This window comes from Sinohyriopsis cumingii, chromosome 1 (assembly GCF_028554795.1).
Source record: "Sinohyriopsis cumingii isolate HCF-2022 chromosome 1, ASM2855479v2, whole genome shotgun sequence".
NCBI classification, from domain to species: Eukaryota; Metazoa; Mollusca; class Bivalvia; order Unionida; family Unionidae; genus Sinohyriopsis; species Sinohyriopsis cumingii.
In genome coordinates this window covers 158,688,650-158,711,489 of record NC_142961.1, presented here as the reverse complement: position 1 = coordinate 158,711,489, position 22,840 = coordinate 158,688,650, and the positions used below count along the sequence as shown (strand labels likewise).

General features: G+C 37.2%; 1 protein-coding gene across 2 annotated transcripts in view; it reads left to right on the top strand.

The window, feature by feature from the left end:
• The window catches only part of LOC149808228 (ubiquitin-protein ligase E3C-like), an 81,019-nt gene extending 66,613 nt beyond the window's left edge, over positions 1-14,406 (top strand). Inside the window, exons 20-24 of one of the 2 annotated variants that reach the window (XR_016424286.1) lie at positions 5,228-5,318; positions 6,502-6,600; positions 7,944-8,231; positions 12,952-13,771; positions 13,840-14,406. Coding sequence is in view for 1 of the 2 variants with exons in the window: in XM_089975177.1 (XP_089831303.1) it covers positions 5,228-5,318; positions 6,502-6,600; positions 7,944-8,231; positions 12,952-13,122 (649 nt within the window). In the remaining variant the exon portion in view is untranslated. Of the gene's footprint in view, positions 1-5,227; positions 5,319-6,501; positions 6,601-7,943; positions 8,232-12,951 lie in introns of both variants that reach the window. The other variant, XM_089975177.1, reaches the window with a different exon arrangement.
• Positions 14,407-22,840: the final 8,434 nt, after the last annotated feature.

Genomic DNA, 22,840 nt, shown 5'->3' with positions numbered 1-22,840 from the left:
CCATTTTAAAGCAGAATTCCACTTTTCTCCTGACTTGAATCAGATTTTTCTTGATATAGTCCATTTTTCATATCATCTCCGATCAGTTTTTTTAAAAACGGTCTGTTCGGTCCAATTCCATAACAACCCTTGTAAATTATTTGTTCCAAATATTAGTTAACACACGACTCTCGTCAAGAGTATTCTGATTGGTCAAAGATTTAATTTCATCCAGTGAATCTTTGTGTAATGGAAACTGATGGCAATGAAAAGAAGCATGCTTGTAAAACATGGGGTCCCGAGTTGTTGAGAGAGAGCATGACATGAGATGTTCAGATAAAGGTTTGAAAATGTATGGAAATGGTAACGGCATGAGTGAAAAGTTGATGGAAATTTAGTTGGTCAGTTTATAAGAAAACTGATTGCTAGAGGACTGGAAATTTGTGACCTCTGCAAGAAAGATCTGAATTACCGTAATTGCGGTTGGAAGTGTTTGGAACAGCACCTACAAAACAAGCTGCATATGGAAAAATTGAATCTCAGAAGGCATCTGGAAAAAGTGCAGTTAATTACTATACGAGGAAAAATTTCTTGCATGAGAAAACAGATGTAGCCCTGTCAGAATATGTGCACTGCATCTTGCCAATACAAGCACCAGCTTGAAAGGAAAAAGGCTCTCATTGAGAAGGAAAAGAAATGGTTGCACATTGAGCCAAAAAGGTCAGTGGTGACAAAAAGGAAGGCTAAAGAAATCTTTGCCAAAGCCGCAAAAAGAGCTCGACTGGCATATCAACAGGTTGTATCTATTGGAGAAAAAGACAAGTGAATGTATAGGACTATTTGTATATAGTTGATGTACTTGGGTGTTTATTTTACAGATTTGTTATGAAAAGAGAGAATTATAATATATTTGCTGAAAAAATTGAGAAATTATTAGACTTAATTACGATGTGAACACTGACATGTACAAGAAATAACTTCAGCATCAATAGTATTGGAAAACAAATTCATGTGACTATAAATATTGTGAAATTATTGAACTCAAGTTGAACATTTTTGTTAAGTTTATTAGTTTTTCAAATGATTATTTTGGTTTATTTTATGATCATAAGTTACACCAGGAGCAGTTTTTTATGAGTGTAAATGTGTTTTTGGTTGGGGGCTGAAGCCCCTGGGCCCCTGGATTGGGGGCACTTCCCCTCGAGACCCCATTGGGGGAGGACCCCAAACCCCCCTTAAGAATTTTTAAGCTTTTTTCATGGAAGACCAAAATCATGTCTGATTACAGTCTCATTTTGGAAGGGAAAATACTTGTTGCTATGTTTTTTTTCTTTGTTCTGAATTCTGAAGTTGTGGAACCATTTGTCTTACTTTTCTCATCCATTAGTGCAAGACCACTTCAAAAGTTGAAGACAAAGTTTTAGCTTCCATTGCAGTAACCCCATGTTACAATCTTGAGACAGTCATTGGATAAACTCTACATTTCTATAACAGAAATTATAGCCATACAAATGTCTTTTTAACTACATTGGAACCTTAATAAAACAAATTTCATATTTTTTTTTTATTTTCTTTCCATGCTGAAAGTCTTTCAAAATCGTAAGTGTGACAACTCTTATCTGGCAAATATCCCAAATTGGGCAAGAACTACCCATTGTGGGCTCAGGGATATAGAATTGGCCTGATGCACTCACCTGCAAGTCATAAGAAGCAACTCATGATGGCAGATGCCACGGTGATTCAGTGGTTAGTTTGAAGGACTCACAGAAAATATGTAGGTTTTAATAATGTTATCAGGTCAGCCTTGGTTGGAAACTGTGGTGTGTCCCAGGACAAGAACAACTGTACCAGTTGCCCCTGCACTAAATAACATATTTCTGTTTGTTGTGCCAACAAACACCAAACCAATCCTTGCAGACACATGATTTGCTGATGCAGTCAGAATTTTTTTTTATTAAACTTATTATTTTGCACTTATGGCTGCTATGTCATATTGGTATTAAGAGTAATGAAGGGCAGATAAAGCAGCCATAGCTGCCCTTCAGTCATCCTTTGCTAAATTGAACATTACGTACAGTCATGAAATATTACATAAAACTGACATGTTCTCTATACTTGCCAAAATAAGGAATGAAAACTACACCAAGAAACTTTGGAACATTAAACCTATAATTGGAGAGTGGCATCCCTTTTTATAGAACATATTGCAGATATTATGTTGTATTGTGCTGACCATGTAAAGGACATATCTTGTACATGCATACCTCCTGAAAGATGAACATCAGCCAGAGTGCATACCCTATGTCCAGTGACAGTAAAACACATTTGTCTAATACATCAACTTCCATACTGTGAGAAAGAACTTTTTTATGTGAACTCAGTTAAGAAGCTCCTCATAACATGAGAGAAAATGTTGGGTTTTTAGGAGAATGCAGTTTATTTTAGTAATTTTAGCCCTGTATTTTAAGGATTTTATATATTTTACCTTTATCCCTTAATTTATGTACCTTGTAAAAAATGCTAACATTTTTACCATGTATTTTTAACTTGTTGGACATGGGGCTCCAAGTGGCCGAGTGGTCTAAAGCGCTCACCATTACGGATTTCTGCCATCTCAAATCTGTCTGCATGGGTTCGAGTCTTGGATTCGACTAATGTGGGTATATGAGAAAGCTTGCCAGTAGCTTCTTATGGGTGGGTGGTTTTTTTCTGGAGTTTTCCTGTGTTCTTCCACCACCATTTATACTGGCTGCCATGTATAGCCTACCTTGTGCTGAAAAATGGCGTTACACCCTAAAACAACAACATCAACTTGTTGGACTGTTTTATTTGAGAAAGTTTTTCTTCCTAACATTTATTTGGTACAATTGTGTATCTTTTAGTTTTGAGACCATGACTTTTAATTCTTGTGTTTATGTGCCATTTAGCCCCTAGCATGCTGTACAAAGCTTGGCAAACCAAAACAACCTCACTGTCAGTCTTTATGCAAGATTGTACTTAGCATAATTTTAATTGACTTTGCTGGTTTAACTGGAACTATTGCTTACTTGACTTTGAATTCCCTGCAGGCACACAGATGTAGAATAGTTGTTGTTGTTGTTGTTGTTGTGGGGTTTAACGCCATTTTTCAGCACGATGGGCTATACATGGCGGCCAGTATTAATGGTGGAGGAAGAACCCGGAAAACCCCGGAAAGAACCACCGACCCACGAGAAGCTACTGGCAAGCTTTCTCACATGCCCACATTGGCTGAATCTTAGACTCGAACCACCGCAGACAGAGGTGAGATGGCAGTGATCCGTAACGAAGAGCGCTTTAGACCACTCGGCCACTCGGGGCCCCATGTAGAATAGTCATGATGTGCTTACATGCAGGTCACAAGAGGTGGTTAATGGAGGCAGGTGCAATGGTTGTTCAGTTCTTGACATTCTAAATCAGTGATTAAAGGGTGCATATTTTAACTCTACCATTGCATAAACCTGGTTCGGCTACTATGGTTTGTTTTTGGCAAGATGTTTTGCTGCAATTGCCATGGAACTAAATAGCCTACATGTGTTGGTGTGCTGTGAAGCATAAACCAAACCAAAACCTTGTTTGATTTAGGTGCCAACATTTTTCAGCTTGAATGAGCCCAAGATTAAAATTACACTGATTATAACTTCTTGCATTTTATTAGTAACGTTCCTCAAAAAAAGAAAACATTTTTTTTATCAGTTCTGAAATATTTTGAACATCTTAATTTAACATGCGTGGAAATATCTATAGTGTTTACTGATCAATTTTGCAATTTTAATGGCAAGCACTCGGTAGGGCTTCGGGTCACAGATTCAAAACACTACCCAGAAAACACCCTACACAGACAACACCTGGTCGGCTGCCCTGGTGTGTCTTTGGGAAGGCATTTAGTTCCCATTCCTAAGCACTGTGTAGTCAGTAATGGGTTAAAGGTGCCATTGATCCCACCTCTCCCCTCAAAATAATATTTTTATATGACTGAATTACTGGCGGTATGCTGGATGCTTTTATTACGAGTATTTAGTCTCAATATTGCCCTATATGTAATATTTTTGTGGGGTTTAATGTTCTTTTTTGTTTAGTTTTTGAAAGCAGATGAAATAGACTTTTTGTGTTGTTTTTTTTCTTTTCATTCTGTATTATTCTGGATGTGTTTTCATTCACCACATGTAGCGAAGGATCAGAAACTTCCTTTGACTTTGTGTTGTCTTGCAAAGGTTTATCTTGCACACAACTACCCCATTTCCTACCAATAATAAAGCGACCTTCATTAATTACCTGATATGGTGAGCACCCACCACCTTCCCTTCACATACACAAGAATTGAAATGTTGTTGTTGTAGTGTTTAACGCCATTTTTCAGCACACAATAGGCTATAATTGGCAGCCAATGTTAATGGTGGAGGAAGAACCCAGGAAATCCCCCGAAAAAAACATCGACCCTCAAGAAGCTACTGGCAAGCTTTCTCACATATCCACATTGGCCAAATCCGAGACTCAAACCTACACAGACAGAGGTGAGATGGCAGTGATCCGTAACGGAGAGCACTTTAGACCACACGGGGCCCCGTAATTGAAATAGATTGTTTTGTTATAATAATAAAAAATATTTTATGATGGTGATATACACATTCAGAACCGAAAATAATCTTTGTACAAGTTGAAAGATGAAATAGATTTCTTTTTGAATTGTCAAAAATATGACTATGAAAGACCTAGGGTTTTATAGAGTTTTCCTTTTTAAAAACTGCATTGCTCTGTGGACTATTTAATAGCATATTACTGAATCCAAAATCTAAAGTCCAGTATTTGCACATCTTTCTGTTTATTTTGCAATGAATGAACAGGTAATTTGCTTGGATTCATTTCATATTTGTATGTCTGTGTTGTCTTTTCTTCACAATTTAAGTATTCGGTGGACAACTCTAAATGCATTTTACATGTAAACATGGATAAATATTCAAAAAGAATAGAAACAATATTTGGACTGAAATAGGTTTAATATAATATAATATAATAGAATAAAGTTGCTGTATCTTTCAATTTCTATTGGAATACATCAGTCCATTGATGTTTTATTATGCAGCTTTGCATTTAATCAAATTTGTACCGACATGAATTGGGGGTAGGGGTTTAAGCAGCTGTGGTAATGGGCTTTCCTTCCATGGGAAAGTTATTTCAGGGTGATGAAATGATAATGAATAACAACTCGTATCAAATTCTTATTTGTCAGAAATCTGTTGTTCCTCAAGCATTATGATGGCAGTGTGGAAGACCTAGGTTTGGACTTTTCTACGGTTGAAAGTCAGTTCGGAGAAACAAAGGTATTGAAACATTCTTAAATACCCGTCTTAATTAAAGAGCATAATAAATAAAAACTATTCACCCCCCAAAAAAATGTTCTAAATGTTCACGTTGTATGCATTGTAAATTGGCAAAGAGTTTGTTTGGTAAGGACGATATAATGTGACATACAGGTTTTTGGATGCACTTTCCATTGACAGTATGTTTGGAGCAATAGCTTCATTGTATAAATGCATTTTGATCAATTTTATATCATCACTTTGAAACTTTGTTGCTGTAACTTTATGCTTTGTTAAATATTCTCAAAGAATAACATTTAGAGCATATTTTCAGTACACTTTTTTGATCTCCGGTTGATGTTTACAGTATTCAAACGAGTCTTTTTTTTTATCAATGTTTTCGTGGCTGATAGAATACAGTTTCCAGAGTTTTTGGGACAGTGATCTTAAATTGATTGACTGGAGCAAAACATAAGGGTTGTATGTTTCCCAAAGGTCATAACTTAAAAAAAATTGAGATCCTGATCATAAAACCATACATATATTCAACATGACAATATTGATACCTACAGTGTCTTTGTATCAAAGTTTGGTTCCTGGAGCCTGATATGAGTACTGTGGATTTTTCTACTGGGTTATTTCTGGAAATTATTGAGATTTCCCACCACAAAAATTACATATACTTTTACTCACCATGAAAATACCAGTAAGGACATGCATCCACAATTGGCCTCAGCAGTATGAAATGCAGAACCAAATAGGCCTTTTCAGAAAGAAAACAATACTGTCAAAAACAAAAACAAAAGAGTGAAAAAGTGTGTACCTGGCAAACTATAATATACCAAACTATCTGTAATTTATTTTAATATTCCTATTTAAAAAGGTACTATATTAAAGGAAATTTAAAATACCTCAACCTAATTGGTGCCATGGTTGTTCCTCTTTCTCTCATAGAATTTGGATTGAGATAGATTTGCTTCATCTAATGTGTCATGTATTGAGTGATTATGAAGTTTTTAAAAAAATATAAAACATCACTATTCATTTGAAAGTTCTTAAACATAGAGGGCATTGCTTAACATGTGTGACATTGTTTCTAATATCTGCAGTTTCTTTGTTGTTTTGACTCTGACCAACTAAGGTGATTAGTTTTGATGCATTGTTTAAAGCACACCTAATTGATTTTTTATAAATTGTTTACCAGATGGAGGAGCTTAAGCCAGGAGGAAGAAACATTCCTGTTACTAGCAATAATAGGATTGAATATATTCATCTCATGGCAGACTACAAAATAAACAAACAGGTAATTATCACAGGCACTTTTCCTCCTTAAACTTCAGTCAGATTGTCATATCAGCATGAGGTCTGCACCAGAAGACTTCTTACGGTGTCTAGTTGGTCTGAAATAAATGGGGTGCTGATTTTATATCCTTATGGCTACCACCGCTGTAATCTTGAAAATCGTATCCCTACAATCCCCAGATGGAAATTCATATCAGCATAGGGTTTTCGCCAGAAGACTTCCCATGTTGTCTGATTGGTGCTAAATGAGATTGATGCCAGTCTGATGGCCACCATCTTAACAATTGTGTTATTGCTACTCTTTCTCAGTTTAAAGCAATTTAGACATAGGGGTTTCCACAGAAGACTAATTATAACTTGGTTCTGAAAGAAAATGGTGCCAGTTTGACCTCAACTATGGCTGCCAGTATGAACATATTGAAAACCTCACTAATTTTTCCTGAATGGATGGCCATATCAGCATTGGGTTTTTACCAAATGTCTTCAAATGTTTTCTCATTTGTCCTAAATGAATATTGTGCAAATCTTCCGTGCAGTCTCACTGATCCAGGAATATCAGAAATTGTTTCAACACTCAGCTGTTAAAAATAAGATATGGTCTTATCACAATCCTTTAGAGAGACTGGATGTACTTAAGGGATTTTCATTTTTCCCTATTGAAAAAGATTTGAAAATCATGGAGAATTCCCAGTGTTATCAATTTCCTCCATTAATTTGTTTCCCATTTGGGATAATTCTGTGCAGAATTAATAATGGGCACACGCCCCATTATCACCTACCCAGGACTTCATCAAGCTTATGACTATCAGTGATTTATGTGTATACCAGTGAACTTTGCACAGAATATCTATTTTGTTGCATTCAAATGATGGTCTGCTCTGCCATTGATTTTAAGGTGAAAGATTTTGAATTCAATTTTTTTTTCTTTCTGTAATCATTTTATGATAATGATAACAAACTAGTGTGGTGATATTTTTTTTAATGAAACCCAGTTTATGGATATATGTAAATAATACCTTCAACATTTACTTAACTTTTAGTGTCTTATTACTGTATATATGCAGTCTTTATCATGATACACTAGGTTTTCATATCTCAGTTGCATCAACAGAAAGCTGTATCATTACATTATTCATTTGTGAGATATGGTATTCACAGCAACCCTTGTTTCACCACACTGATTCAACAAATGTAAGTATTTTGGATGTATTCAGAGTTGATCTGCATGGGTAATAGTGGGGCAATTTAGTCTGCAGCACTTCCTGTACAGTTTAGAAAGAGTTGGTTTATTTCTTTGTCTTTATATATTTATAATTGATCATCATTGTTATTATATTTTCCTAGATTCGGCCTCACTGTATTGCTTTTCGGAATGGTTTGTCAAACCTTATCAACTTGGAATGGCTTCGGATGTTTGACCACCATGAACTACAGGTTCTGATATCAGGAGCACCAGTTCCGATTGATCTGGATGATATGAAACGGCACACACATTACTCTGGTGGCTACACTGATGATCATCCTGTCATACAGGTCTTTTGGAAGGTTGTAGAACAGTTCACAGAGGATCAGAAACGGAAACTTCTCAAGTTTGTCACTAGCTGCTCAAGGCCACCCCTGCTAGGATTTAAGGTTACTATTTACTTTTTTTTGTTTTTGTTTTATTTGTATTGCATGGCAAGCCATTATTATCTTTAGTAACAGTAACAACTCAGATATCCACCATCTCTGTTGTTTAGGTGCAACATCTTACTTCCAGCACAAATGATGTTGTAAAGCCCAGGGCCGGTGCCAGGCAAGGTTCGATTCAGGACCCTCCCCACCAGAAATTAATTTTTTTTTAAAAAATGCGCCCCCTGAAATCAGCGCCCTAGGCGGCTGCCTAGTTTGCTTATATGGTAGCGCCGGCCATACAGTTGACTGACCAGGGAACTATAGGCCATATTTTCAGTAAAATTTCACACACAATAAAATCTCACCTTTTGAAACAGCTGCATTAGTCAGGCTAATCTTACTCTGTCTTCTCCTGATTGAATAAAAGCCGGAAACAAGGGAACACTTTTTTAAGCTCTGCTGACGTAAATTTTGGTTGGTTGAAATGCAGTGGTAGGAGAGGAATGCCAAAGTAGGTTGAAATATGGAAAAGTTTGTTTAAAAAATGAAGCTATCTAATTGATTTCAGCAACATTAGCATTTTTCTTCATTTCATCACATCCTGCATGTTCCTGTTCAATCCCTCCATGGTACCATGGACAAGTTTCCACGGCTGCATTGGTCAGAAGAATGGGCAGACCACCACCACCACCCCCAAACTTCATTTTTAAAGGAAAGGGAGGGGTCTACCTTACCACATTGAGAAGAGGTTACCCAGCTAATTTTTATATTAGCTGACACTCTTGTGGACACAGAAAAAAAGCTTGCCAAAGGTCAAGATGCAGGCAGACAGTGGAAGGGTCAGTCAATCCCCCCATCACTTTATGATATTATGAATTTCTTCAGGAGTGACAGGTGTAAGGTGAAGTCATTTGCCATATAACCCTATGAGTGCCACCATAGCTAGACATTTGCTTTCGCAGTCGTTGGTACTGAAGGCCATGTTGCTTCAGCTATGTAGAGATGTTGCCATGGAATTTTCAAAGGTCTTGCTGGAGTGCAGCAAAGATCCAAAAAGGGCATCATTATTCATCAGATTAATCCCAGTGGTGGTCTCTCAGGGTATTGGAGATGAGCAGCACTGATCAATAGCTGTGGTTCCAAACTCAGCTAAATTGGCAAATAGTTGCTCTTAGCGTGCAAGGTCTGTGGGTCCCTTACCTAAAGCTTTGAACAGGTGTCCCAGTGAAACCAACAGACTTCCCTAAAACCCCTACCCTGCCATAAGTACAAGAGCAGTCCACCTCCCTCATTAAGAAAGTAGTTGGTTCTAGGTAGTCACTTCTTCTGCCTAATCCTGCTCTTGCAAACAATCCAGTCTCCACCTCCCCACAAAGGAAGAGAGAAGTTGGCCATAGGGAGTCACTCCTTTTGCAACATCATGCTCTAGATGTCAGACAGAGGTCAAGTTGAATGTTACAAAAGGATGCATGTGTCCTTTTATGAGAGGCTTCACTTCTGGGACCTTCCTCTGTTATCAAGGACCCTCTCATTTGTTTTTACCAGACCAATCTGGAATCCTTAAGGGAAGAGGTATACATCCTTCTAAGGATTGGAGCAGAAAAGAGGACGTTAAACACTCAAAGCAAGGGATTATATTCCTGGATATGCCTGGTTTCAGAAAAATGGAAAATATTTCGCTATCGTCAATCATTCCCCTTTAAACAAGTTGATTTGGGAAGAGTTTTACGATGGAGCCGTCAGCCTCAATTAGCAGTAGTAAAAGGGCAAACGTGTCAGATTCTCTGTAAACCTCCATAATGTTTACCAACACATCCACATCTTTCTGTCCCACAGGAATGTCCTGCAATTCTTCAGCAAGCTTCCTTGTCCAGTCTTTACCATGATGATGGGAGTCATAGTGGCTCACTTAAGATTGTTGAGGTTATTATTAACCAGTATTTAACAACTGCTTTCATATACATTGTTATGTTGTTAAGCAGAGACTGATCTGGGATTAATCCCCAACATAGAGAAGTACAATTTGAGCCATTCTCAGAATTTCATCTACACTGGATGAATTTCCTCACAAATTAAGGGATTGTTTTGTATATCCTGACAGGATCACACAGATACAGCAAGAATGTTTGAGAAGTCTTCATTGTCACCTTGCCTTTACCTCTTCTAGGGCTATGAATTTGGCAGCACATCTAGTACCCCTAAGACATTATGCAGAGCCTCACTCCATTTTCTTCTGCTAGCCAATTGAGGACCTCATAGGGTTCTTTTAAGTTTGGGTTCTGTTGGAATCCAGATTTAATCACCACCTCAACTGGTGGATAAACCAGGACATGTTTCTGGTCAGAGTTCCAAAACATGCCCAGTACCTAACTACTCAGATTTGGGTTCAAGTGCTCACGTAAAGCCTGGGGACAGTCCTTCAAGGATTGTGTCCCATCTAGAAGTCTTCACTGGCCTAAAAATGTGCTGTTTTTCTAAACTACAGGCCTGCATCAGTTTCATTAGACACTGCTGTGTTATGGTTGTCACACAAAATGCATTGGTCATGGCATGCCTCAGATGCAATTGAGACACTTATGCCTCATTGCTTTGAAGTGTGTATCCTTCGATGTACAGCTTTGGAGAGGATTATTCTCCAGTACACGCTAAGCTGGAGGAATATTCTAGCAGACAGCCTGTCAAGGCAAGGAAGTATAATCCTCATAAAATGGTCTATACATTGATCGGCAGTGCAAGTCTTTTTCATCTGTGAGGGAAACCTTGGTAGACTTATTGGCAACAAGGTTAAAAAAACTATGATTCAATTTGTGTCTTCACAGTGCAGATCAGAATGTCTGGAAGGGTGGATGCCTTCAGTCTGAAGTGGGATCAACTGTACACTATCATCTCTGCCCCTTTCAGACTAATCCCACAATTTCTTCACACAGTAAGAACTATGTCCACCTATACTGATAGCCCCCAACATCCCAGTGGTAATGGTTCAGCAATCTCTTTGACCTGTTGGTGGACACGATAAGGAAGTTATTACTGAGGTGGAATCGGCTGTTGCAGCTTGGAGGGTCCTTCCTGTACAACAACCCACCGATGTTCCACCTTCAAGTCTGGCTCATATCTAATCATCTATCTGCCAAGATAAGTTTTTTGGTAAGGTTGCAGACTGCATAACTGGTGCTTGGAGGCAGTCAACCTTCAAGGTTTACATTGCTAAGTAGGGAGTCTGAGATTGGTGCAGTCATCAGGGCATTGGTCCTCATTGCCCCGTTCAGCTGTGGACTTTTTCCTTTTTTTTTGAAAGAAAAGACTTCTTAGTTTATACCATTTCTAACTATAGAGCAGCCCTTTTTTGTACTCTTGAAGTTTTCCATGGGCTCCACCATTTGGTCAGTCCTTAGTCTCTCAGAACTTCTTGTATTCAGGTGTGTTTGTCTAAACTTCCATATGAACTTCTGAATGAGGCTTCTTTCAAAAATCTTACAGGTGGTCTTCCTTCTTTAGGATCGGCTAACAGGAGTAAAATGTATGCCTTATGGTGGAAGGCTGCCTTCATTTGAATGACAATTACAATTCAGTCTCCTTTTTGTGCCAAACATTACGATTCTAGCCAAAAATCAACTACATTCAGTAGCTTCTGAACTGATTTTTCTAATCCCTCATCTCAGTTGCATTTGTGCTAGGGATGATAAGTTAAATAATTTTGTCCCTTCAGAACCTTACAGTTTGGCCAAGTAAAAGGGAGATGGTTGAAAGCATCTTTTTAACCCCATCTTAAGTACTTCTGATACATCAGAAGCCAATATTTCAAGGTGAACAAGTTTCTCTATATAAAGCTTATCAGTCTCATTGATTTCTTTACTTCATGAGAAAATCTAAGCCCATGAGGTTCTAGCGTTTGCTACAGCTCGAGTCTTTATTGATCATTCCACTTTTGAATGGTATGAAAGCCATCTTTTGGTGTTCACTTGCACCTTCTCATTCTACTTCTATTCAATGGCACACCCAAGTGAGGCCATTCATGCTTTAGGCCTAATTGCGTCATCCCAGCAATTTGTCAGCCAGTCATTTTCTAGTCTGCAATAGCATCTTACTGGATATAAATGGAGAGTACTTGCCGACAGCTGTTGTTGGGCCATCTGCCTCCCTCTGTGCTGGTTAAGTCAGTCAATAGTGCATTAATAACATGTAATGTATTTTTGCTGTTAAAATCTGACTTCTATTATGTAATAATTACTGGATTCTCTCATCCATCCCTGTTCTCAGGTCCTTAGTCTTGATTCAAGTCAAAAGAAGGACAATATTCCAATTGAAGGGAAGCAAGTAAGGCATCAGACTGGGACTGTATTATTTTTGCTCTAAACCTCCAATTATAAATCGGAGGGAGTTTTCACCTTCAACTGGGGATTAGCAGCAGAAAAAGAGCAGTGTTATAAAAGCAGGCAAATACTGCATATTTTAAAATTAGTTTTACCCCATCACTTCTATGTAATAACTTCTGTAGGGTAGAGTATTTAACTATTTTAACTTGCACTTAAATAACATGTCTACGTTTCCATTGACCCATGGTAAAAGTTTACAAGAAGCTTCTAATGAACATGTCATTTGTACCATTTCATTTATTGTGCAATCATTTTGCTTCACTTTTAATGTACATGGTGTAGTGGGTAATGATAATTCCTCATTTGTTGCCTCTACTGTTTTCTAAGGTCATGCTTGAGAAATTATACTCTATATCTTTTTTTAGGATCTCTATCCTGCATTGGCAATTCATTATGGTGGAAGTGAATCTGACAGATTACCAACTGCAAGCACTTGTATGAACCTGCTCAAGCTTCCGGAGATCCTTGATGAAAGGACAATGAGACAAAAGCTTCTGTATGCAGTGGAGTCTGAAGCAGGATTTGAACTGAGCTAAATGCATGTACTACACTGTGATAGAGCAACCCTGAACGGAGCTAAATGCATGTACTGCACTGTGATAGAGCAACCCTGTAGTACAGTGACTCAGACATCTTAATATTCAGTTTTATTTGACTATACATTGGATTGAAATAACTATATGACACTACTAATATCTGTTGCAGATTTGTAAAAAAAATTGTCAGTTGCTTCAAAAAATATCCTAGTGGACAATGTAGCAAAGGAAAATCAAAAAAAATTTCCTACACATATATTTTATTCTGCTCCATTCTTTCTCTTAAAGATAGTTTGGACTTGTTTATTGTTCAAGTATGGTCGATTAAAGATCTGTTAAATGGTTGGAGTTTAGACTACAAATGTCTTGCTGTATACATGTAGAAGTAACCAATTACATAGATAGCTGTAGTCATAATCACATTTGCTGTAAAGCAAGGCAATGTCAGGTTAAAGAATAGAGAAGCCAGTGTGTTTAAAAGATAAATATGGAGTTAAAGGGAGTTCTTATGTCCCCTGTTGTAGGTCCAGGGACAAAGCCTCTTGATGGCTGGTGGGGGCGGTTTTGGTGACTGCGTCCCATAGAAGCAGAAAAAGTTCATCATTATTATTGTAGACAGCCTATAATTTGTGCATAGATGTATACTATGGTAAAAAGCTTGGTCTTACTGCTATGGTGGGATCTGGAAACGTATTTCCGAACATCATGACCACCAAGACGGCCACTCAAAGAGTAAATTGTTTTCAGCAAGAAACTTTGTAAAGATGCTTCTACATTTAATGATTGACAATGATGGATGAATAATTCATAAGCTTTTGCATCTTTTTAAATGACTTTGTAAGATCTGCAGTTTTAAAGTTTTTGGATCCGACTTCGCTCTATGTGCTAGACTCGTCACTTGCACATACTTAATGTTCTCAATGTAGTGACTTCAAGTATGTGCAAAATAAACTAATTAAAATATGTTCTCTTTCTTGTTGGTGTTTAATCTGCCACATTTTTCTTATGTGACATGAAGACTGTAGAATTGGGTTTTCATTTACTGTATCTAGCATTGATAAGGACGTGGTGGTGCAAAGTGTGTCACCAGAACCAGTGATTATACAATGAATTTCACACGTTTAAAGAATTGGAGACACTGGCAATATCAGGTATGTTGGCATCTATGGAAAAATCAGCTGCAGATGTTTTGGTTACCTATTTATTGCTAATGTTGTATAAAATTCCAAGTAAAATTGATAACCATTGAGCATTTTTTATTTAATAAAATTTGCCAATTGATAACTGTCGTTATTTTTCCTCCTTTTTCATTTAATTATATGTTGTGTCAAAGTTCAGTGTCCTGTTCCTTTTAGATGTTAGCTTTTATAAAACTAAAGACTGTGTCCCATAACAATTTACAAAATGTGGAGACATGATATCAGTTATCTTTATCCGTTTCTATATGTTAACCTATCTACACCTTGGCCTATTGATCAGATATTTCACTGCTTTGGGTCTGTGAATTCCACTGGATGTGGCGGCAAGCAATCAAAATCAAACTGTTTAAATATGAACTGTTACTACATGATCAAGAGAAGGGGAGCACACAACTAGAATGGACTCACAAATAAGCAATTTTCCACTTCTGCTCCATGTTTGCGCAGAAATATCCTTTGCCTCAAATACACCTGTAATGGCTTCTTTCTGGTACTTAGTCATACTTTTGATGTTAAACTTACAAAGTATGCTTTTGAAGTCAATTACCTCCACCATATTTGGCCAGTGTAAAATGTACCACCCTTATATGCAATCCAACAGATGTCGCTAGGACAAAGCAATGAAATATATGATTTATCTGCCAAGGTGTAGATAGGGTAACATATTGGAACCTTGGCATGTGAAGATGAGTATGTTTATAACTTGTCAGCTGATCGAGTACAGAATAAAAATGGATATGCTAATACAATATTATTAGGCATGTCACATACCATGTTGGAGGATCCTTTCACTAAGGTCAACATCCCAGCTCTATATTTGAAGTTACACTTTCTGTTCAAGCTGTACGAGATTACACCTATACATCACTAAAAGGCGAGTCGCCTACAACATTACAATCACATCTTCATGGACAAGGTCACAACCTAATATTTCAAGTTTTCTTTCAGTTTCCGTTCTTGTTCTTAACTTCCAAACTGTTCGAAATTTAAAAATTAAGCTTGGCATACTTTTATATCATTGGAAGTTGTTATGGATAGTATCTTCAAGTTAAATTCAAGATTTGAAGTTTTCCATCACTTTCCTTTCAGCTCAGTTATACATATACCCATACTTAGTACATTGGCATACCTCGAGAATATCTGACAAAAAATTAACGATTCTCTGCGATATCAGACTGATGGTCCTGCATTTACAGGTATCTATGTAAACTCAGGCATGTAAAAAGATATTTTCATTGCCAAATATGGCATTTTGGAGTTTTCAAGAATATCTGAAATGGTTTCAATAATCCATAATTTTAATTATTTTTTTTAGAAGAAATGGTCTTAATCATGAGCACCAGGATTTCTTTTTTTTATAAATATTGTCAGTTACACATCTTGCTGTCTCTGCCACAATTACCATGGCCATATTCTTTTTCCCCAAAAATCAAAAGACCTCTTTCACATAAAAAATTCTTTCAGGAATAACGATCTTCACCATTCACCTTTAGATTCCAAGGTTATTTGCCTTTCTTCTTATCCAGCATGCAACTTATTCACACACTTGGGTACATGGTCAAGAATTTACTGGTCATTGATATTATCATTTGATGTATTTACACTGGTTTCATCCTTACTCCAAAATGCAAGCTATCCACGACTGGTCTAGGTATGTGGCTTAAAACAACACCATCATACAAAAACAAATTTTCTTCTTTCATGATGGGGGAGAGATAGTGAGAAATACAAGACTAAAACAAAATTTCACTATTTTTATGTGATCCAAAGACACTCATGCACAGAAAGTTACTGGATTTTAGATAAAAATGTTTCATAAAAAAAAATAAAAAAATTGACAGTCTCAGAACCAAAACTTTATTCAGTCCAGCTGAAGTGGGATTGGAAAGTACCTTTTGCATAGGGATGACACGAGTAAAATCCCACTGGTCATGGAGCAAACAAAATTTAACGTGTCCATAGGCCATACTATTCCTCCATCTGTCGACTCCTGTCTGACCAGAAGGGTATATTCTGGTTTTTGTGTTTTCTTTCTTTCTCTCCCATATTGCGAAGATGGCAGGCCATATTTTGCTAGCTGATGTTTGGGATCCTGGTACCTTTCGCTTGGAGAATCAAATGATATGCATTAAACCTGACAATTTTCATTATGGTATCTAACAAAATGTATGAAAGACTTTCCAAGAGGTTTCCCTGGTGCAACATTAGGCTCTCTGGTGTCCATATTTGTCTAGACTTCCAAACTTACTGAAGGGCATGATAGGCCCATTATATGCTTTAGAAAATCTATTAGATTCTTTCATTTGCTCTTTATTTGGCTATTGCATGAATCTCCACAGACAGCAGCTCTTTCAGTGTGTGGGATCAAACTGGTTTCTTACTAGTAGATCTGGTTTTCTTGCATGCCATAATGTTACTATGACCAATGGCAGTGTTTCAGCCATGATGCTCCCATGCAGCATTCCTGCAAATATCATTAAAGTATTGCATGTCCAGACTGTCCAATTATTGCTGCAATCCAAATTCACAAAATCCATCAAGCAATCTTTTCAACTGCACCGATCACTACAATACCCAATTCTCCTAATTCCATGTATGGCGAAACTCCAGAAGCAGTTGATAATACACTATATCCAATAATAATAATACACTATATCCAATAATAATAATACACTATATCCAATAATAGTTCTTCATCGAGAGGTCAAGACTGGCTGATGAATGACTTGCAATTTTCTCAACAACAAAAAACAAACTAAACAACGTACAACGTGTCAAGGTAAGTTCTACACATTTGATTACCATTTGCATCTAAGAATATTTAGTCCGATTCTTGTAAACAGCTGCTTTTAGTCACAGGGCATGTAGTACAATTTATCATTTGAAATCTCTGCAAAGTTTTGCTAAGAAGTAGATAAGAAATGATGGACATGTGATTTATTTACCCCATACCCCACATCGCAGTTGAATTGTGAAATCAATAACATTTACCAGATGATTAGTGAAAAAGATGGTAAAGCCCCCACTCCCCCCCAAAAAACAGGGACAAAAGTCACAAGAAAGCGAAACTTGTGACAAGAATTTGAATCACACCCTATACGAATTGTTTTAAGGGTGAAACTTTACAAACACTGATAATAATGGAGGGGCATAAAATTTAAACTTCTGACACCAACTGGAATTCACAATGTCCAAAGAAGAAAGAAAAAAAACAAGACGAAAAACATGCTATCAAGGAATTGATTGAAAGCTGAAACTTTGCAAACACCAACAACAATAATGTTGGAGCGGCTTAAATTTGTAGATTCCAACTTCTCCCTCACCAAGTATATTCAGAGGCATTAGAGATGATAATCTCAAATTTGGTCATTTATTTGGCTTTTCATTCGAATAACATGTATAAAAAATTACCATGTAAAATATATTTCATTTTATTATGTGGCTGACCCATTATGATTATCCTATTGGCCCATTTTATCAATGAAAATTGTTGCTGTTGTAGGGTTTGACGCCTTTTTTCAGCACACGATAGGCCATACATTGCGGCCAGTATTTATGGTGGCGGAAGAACCCGGGAAAACCCCGGAAAGAACCACTGACCCACGAGAAGCTACTGGCAAGCTTTCTCACATACCCACATTAGCCGAATCCGAGACTCAAACCCACACAGACAGAGGTGAGATGGCATTTTATCAATGAAGGGTGCCAATTGGCCAATTCTGTTCAACCCAGCTGAAACACCGTTGGTACTAATGGCTTGTAGCTCATTCGTTGGGCTTTCATTGTCTTATTTGGCATACTGTTAGCTTGACTAATTTTCTTCTTATTGGATGCTTGCTCAGGTTTGGAAGGGGACAAAACTTGGTCTTGCCCTGTGAACTGGTAACGTCTTTCTGGGCAAAGACGGAATTTGTGAAAGGTTTTCTTCTCCCCTTTGTCGGCACTAGTGTTTGATTTGCTAATAATTTTTGAATTGCTGCCTTGGTGAAGCTCAGGTCCTTCTCCTGCTTCCACCGGAGTCAGTTTCTCGAGCAAAATAAGTGGATACGCATAATTTCTCCATGTAGGATTACCCATTATGAAATCCAGGGAAAACAGGGTTCCTCTTGCAATCATCTTTGTGGTGGCCAATTTTACAGCTGTTCAAGTACCGCATAATTTCTAGATCCTACACCACCTCTAGATGTGTTTATCTCCAAAATACAAAGATCAAAGCATTCCAATAGAGTGGCTTCCTCAAATGATCAGATTTTATCCTTCCGACCACCCAACCTTACGAAGATGAGGCTTTAAGTAAAGTGTTGCACTGGAGTTGCAACAACTAGACTAATCAACTCAATTACCTGGATTCTGTCCTCCACCACCACAGATCACAAACAATTTTCCTCCATTTAATCACCTCAAGCAACATGCAGGAGGGTACTATGATTGCTTACCTTTACCAACCTTCCCAAGTTGTAAGTAGCAGTTGTCAAGATAAAGAAGTATGCAGATTCATCTTACAAAATGACTGATCAAAATCCCCACAAGACACACAAAAACAGCCTTACGATAAATTCAACATCTGGATGAGTTTACATGAACCCTGTTACACAGTTTGTGTTAAAGAGGAGTAAGAACTTGAAGAATGGGTAAGAAACCACTGAAAGAAGGATCATACATTTTTGATTATTTGTGACATCAATCATACAGCCCATGGTGGTGGACAGGAGAAAAAATTAAAGGCAATGGATGACTTGTACACTGAAAAGTTGAAACCTAAAAGACCAATTACATTCAAAGAAATGAAATATAAACTGCAGCAATTTGAAATCAGAGTCAAGAGGGAGGCCACCATACATACAACAGTTAAAAACTGCTAAAAGAATGGTCCACGCAACAGAAAGGTGTTAAGACAAGATTTCTGGTCAGCATTTCACTCTGCATAATTTAAGTTGCACTCTAAGTTTTTTTAAGTTTATTTATCTGTGCTGTTCGTGAGTTTTTACTGCTTGACTTGCTAACACCAAGATTTTTTTCTGCTTAACTTGCCAACACCAAGATTTTCTCATTTGCTCCCATGTGAGTCAACAGTAGAAATTCATCCAAATACTGATGCTGTGGATTATATTGCTGAACTAGAAAAGCTATCATAATTATATTTCAATTTCTTTAAACACTATTTTAAAATATACACATGAATTATGGCAAAAGATTACTGGGATATTATGAAGCATGTCAGTTAAGATTATCACAGCCAATATCTTCTTGACATATGTTGGTTGGTAGGAATGTTTTTCACAAATGCACCAACACTGCAATCCTCAATGGAGCATAAAATCTACTGGCTGGTTAAGTCAGTGCAATCATGGATATTACTGACAGTTCCTTGTACAAATAAAAAAAAAAAACGGTATCTGCATGAACATGAACTGTCGCAGAATTCGTGGTGGTCCAGTGGATGCTGGTTCAAATCCTACCATAGGACCAATCTGGGCCAGTTACCATTTCTTGGCAAGGCTTTTTACTCCAATTGCCTTGGGACAAAATAATGTGCTGCTCAGTTGTAAAGCACCAAACATACATTGTTGTACAAGACAGGAACTACATGCAAAACCTTAACTGAAGATGCTGCAAATGACAGCAATTTTGGAAAGAAAATACTTAGGTTGCTGTTACTATGCATCTTATTATAAGATTTTTGTATCGCAGTCCTAATCATGAAAAGGCATGTCTCATTTTCTACTAGCTATATAGTGCCAATGAAAAGTTCTAAATGTGTAGGTGTAACAAAATTAAGAAGAAGAAAAACATGGAAGACTGATCCCTTCTAAACAAACATGAAGTCCTACAGGAAAGAAATAAAAGATACAAGATGAAAATAAAATGAAAACAAGAAAATAAATGGGTAAAAAATATGAACAATTTAAAATAGTAAAAAATTTGCAACATAAGCTGTATTTGTTTAAAAATTCAAGATTTTATCTGCTCGCATATTGCCATAAAACCTTTCCAGCATGCAAAACAAAGACCACCCCTGCTGTGACCTGCCCCATTCAAGCAATACTACTCTCCATGATGGGTCCACTGTTCTGAATCCTGCTTGTCCAATTCCAAACATTCAGGTAAGTATACAGAACACTAACTTGAACAGTACAAATAGTATATGCAATCTTCCATTCAGAAGATGGCGACAGCATGAAAGCCCCGACTACTCCATTCGCTCACTCCAACCCAACTAGGCAGCCCCAAGTACACAACATTCCCTCCAAAATGCATAGGCAACCATTCCTCACAATACCTGGGTCATTAATGGGCTGCCCAGTTCCCTCTGTGTAGAAATCTGAAAAATCATCAGGTTTCAATGTGTGTGTGTGCATGAGTGATCTGGATTTTTAACGCAGCTCTAACAATTTTCCAGTCATATCACTATGATTTCTGAAATGTGGCAGTTTATAGGAAGGTCCATCACTTAGGCATCATGTCCCACTCAATTACATTATCCTGACACCAGTCAACCAGTCATAACAAAGACTTTGTAATGCAGAGTGCTAAGCGACAAAGCTGTTAGTACCATTTAGTTTTCAATGCAGTTCAAAGAATGGGTGTGTGTGATTAGGATTTTTAACATAGTTTTTAAAAAAAATTCAGTCATATCACTATGATGTCTACAGTGTGGCCGTTTATAGTGATGTCAAGCACTGGGGCACATAGCATGATGTCCCACCCAGTCACATTATCCTTACACTAGACCAACCAGTCCTAACACTAACCTCTTAACACCGAGCGCCAAAGAATGGAGCATGATGAACGCAATCTCCGCAGCAAAATGGAGGCCTGGTCTGTCAATTGCCAGAAAACATGGGCAAATGCAACCCTATCCACACTCCCTACATACTGGAACATACGGCCATGATAGGAAGCCCTGATTACACTAAATTCATCAAGAGAAACTATAGAAACTGGCACAGATCAAGTACTAACAAGCAGGGTTCCAACAACCAGTGAACACGGCAGTGTCATATAGATCAACCCTTGCTGCATCCAGTGCAGGAGGAATTCACATCTGGTCTAGTCTTGTGGGTTTAACAGGATTTTTCAGCACATGATATGATATACAATATGACCAGTGTATCTGGTGAAGGAAGAACCCAAGAAAGCCTCGGGAAGAACCACCAACCTATAGAAAGTAATTGTCTAGCTTTCCCTCATATTTAACATGTCTGGTTTTGTGGGTTTAACAGGATTTTTCAGCACACGATATGTTATACATGATGGCCAGTACATATGGTGAAAAACTCGAGAAAGCCTCGAAAAGGACCACCAACCCATGGAAAGCTACTGTCTAGCTTTCTCACATATCCACAATGACTGAGCCAAGAATCAAACCCATGTAGACAGAGGTGAGATATCAGTGATCTGTAAAGACAAGTGCCTTAGACCACTTGGTCACTCATGGCCTCTAATTCATGTCAAAAGGTGGAATGAAAATTGGTTTCCAGACTTAAAGGGTTGGCACTCAAGTTCCAACAATAACATTTAACATGGGACAAACCATGTGTGAATTTTTTTGTTTGCAAGATGCATATTATGTACTTCATGTGACCAGTAGGTTCTTTAAAACATTAATTTAAAAACTGCTTTGTTCTTCAACTAAATCCTTCGTCTGGAATTATTCCTCATATTGGTTTGTTGTTTGGTGGTCATATGACAGAAAGAATTGATACAAGTCAGATATAATTGTTTAATATTTCCCAGTAAGACTTATGTACCATAATTATATATATATATATATATATATATATATATATATATATTACGTGTTGATATGTGATAATACAACATTGCACTTCGGTTGAATATATTTACTAATGCTTTGTACAATTTAACATCTGATGGTCAAAGTAATTTTCTAAAAATGCTTATATCCATACAAAACCTGAAAAATGCGATACCCTTGATGATACAAAATATGTTATGAACTCCATTATGTGTAGTTTAAAATGTCCAATTCAATGTTCTCTCAAAATATGGAATGTGTTGACAAAATGTGTTCATGATGATCTAAAGTGATAAGAAATGATCTTGAATACTTTCACTTTTTTATATAATTACAACTGAACAATCCGTATGAAAGGGAACTTTTCATTCATTGAGACGAAAGAACAAACGGGAAAATATCATAAGAAACACTTATCTTACAAAATAGTACAGGTTATGTCAAAAATAGTACTGAAACTCTGTGTTAATAAAACCTGCATGTTAACTTTCAAAAATAAAAAATGTTCAGTTGTACATTTTTAGAAGCCTCACAAAATTTAAAAAATACAGTCAGCATAAGTGAATCTTTACTAAGATATTGAAAACTGAATTAGTTTTATGACTTAACATTTCATAGAAATTATTTTATCATCTACATTACAACATGTAGTTACATAAACAAACTGGGAAATGACATACATTTGAAAACAGCAAACACCACTGTTGAGACTCGGAGAAGTCAACAATGGCTTATGCAATTATATTTCTGAATCACCTAA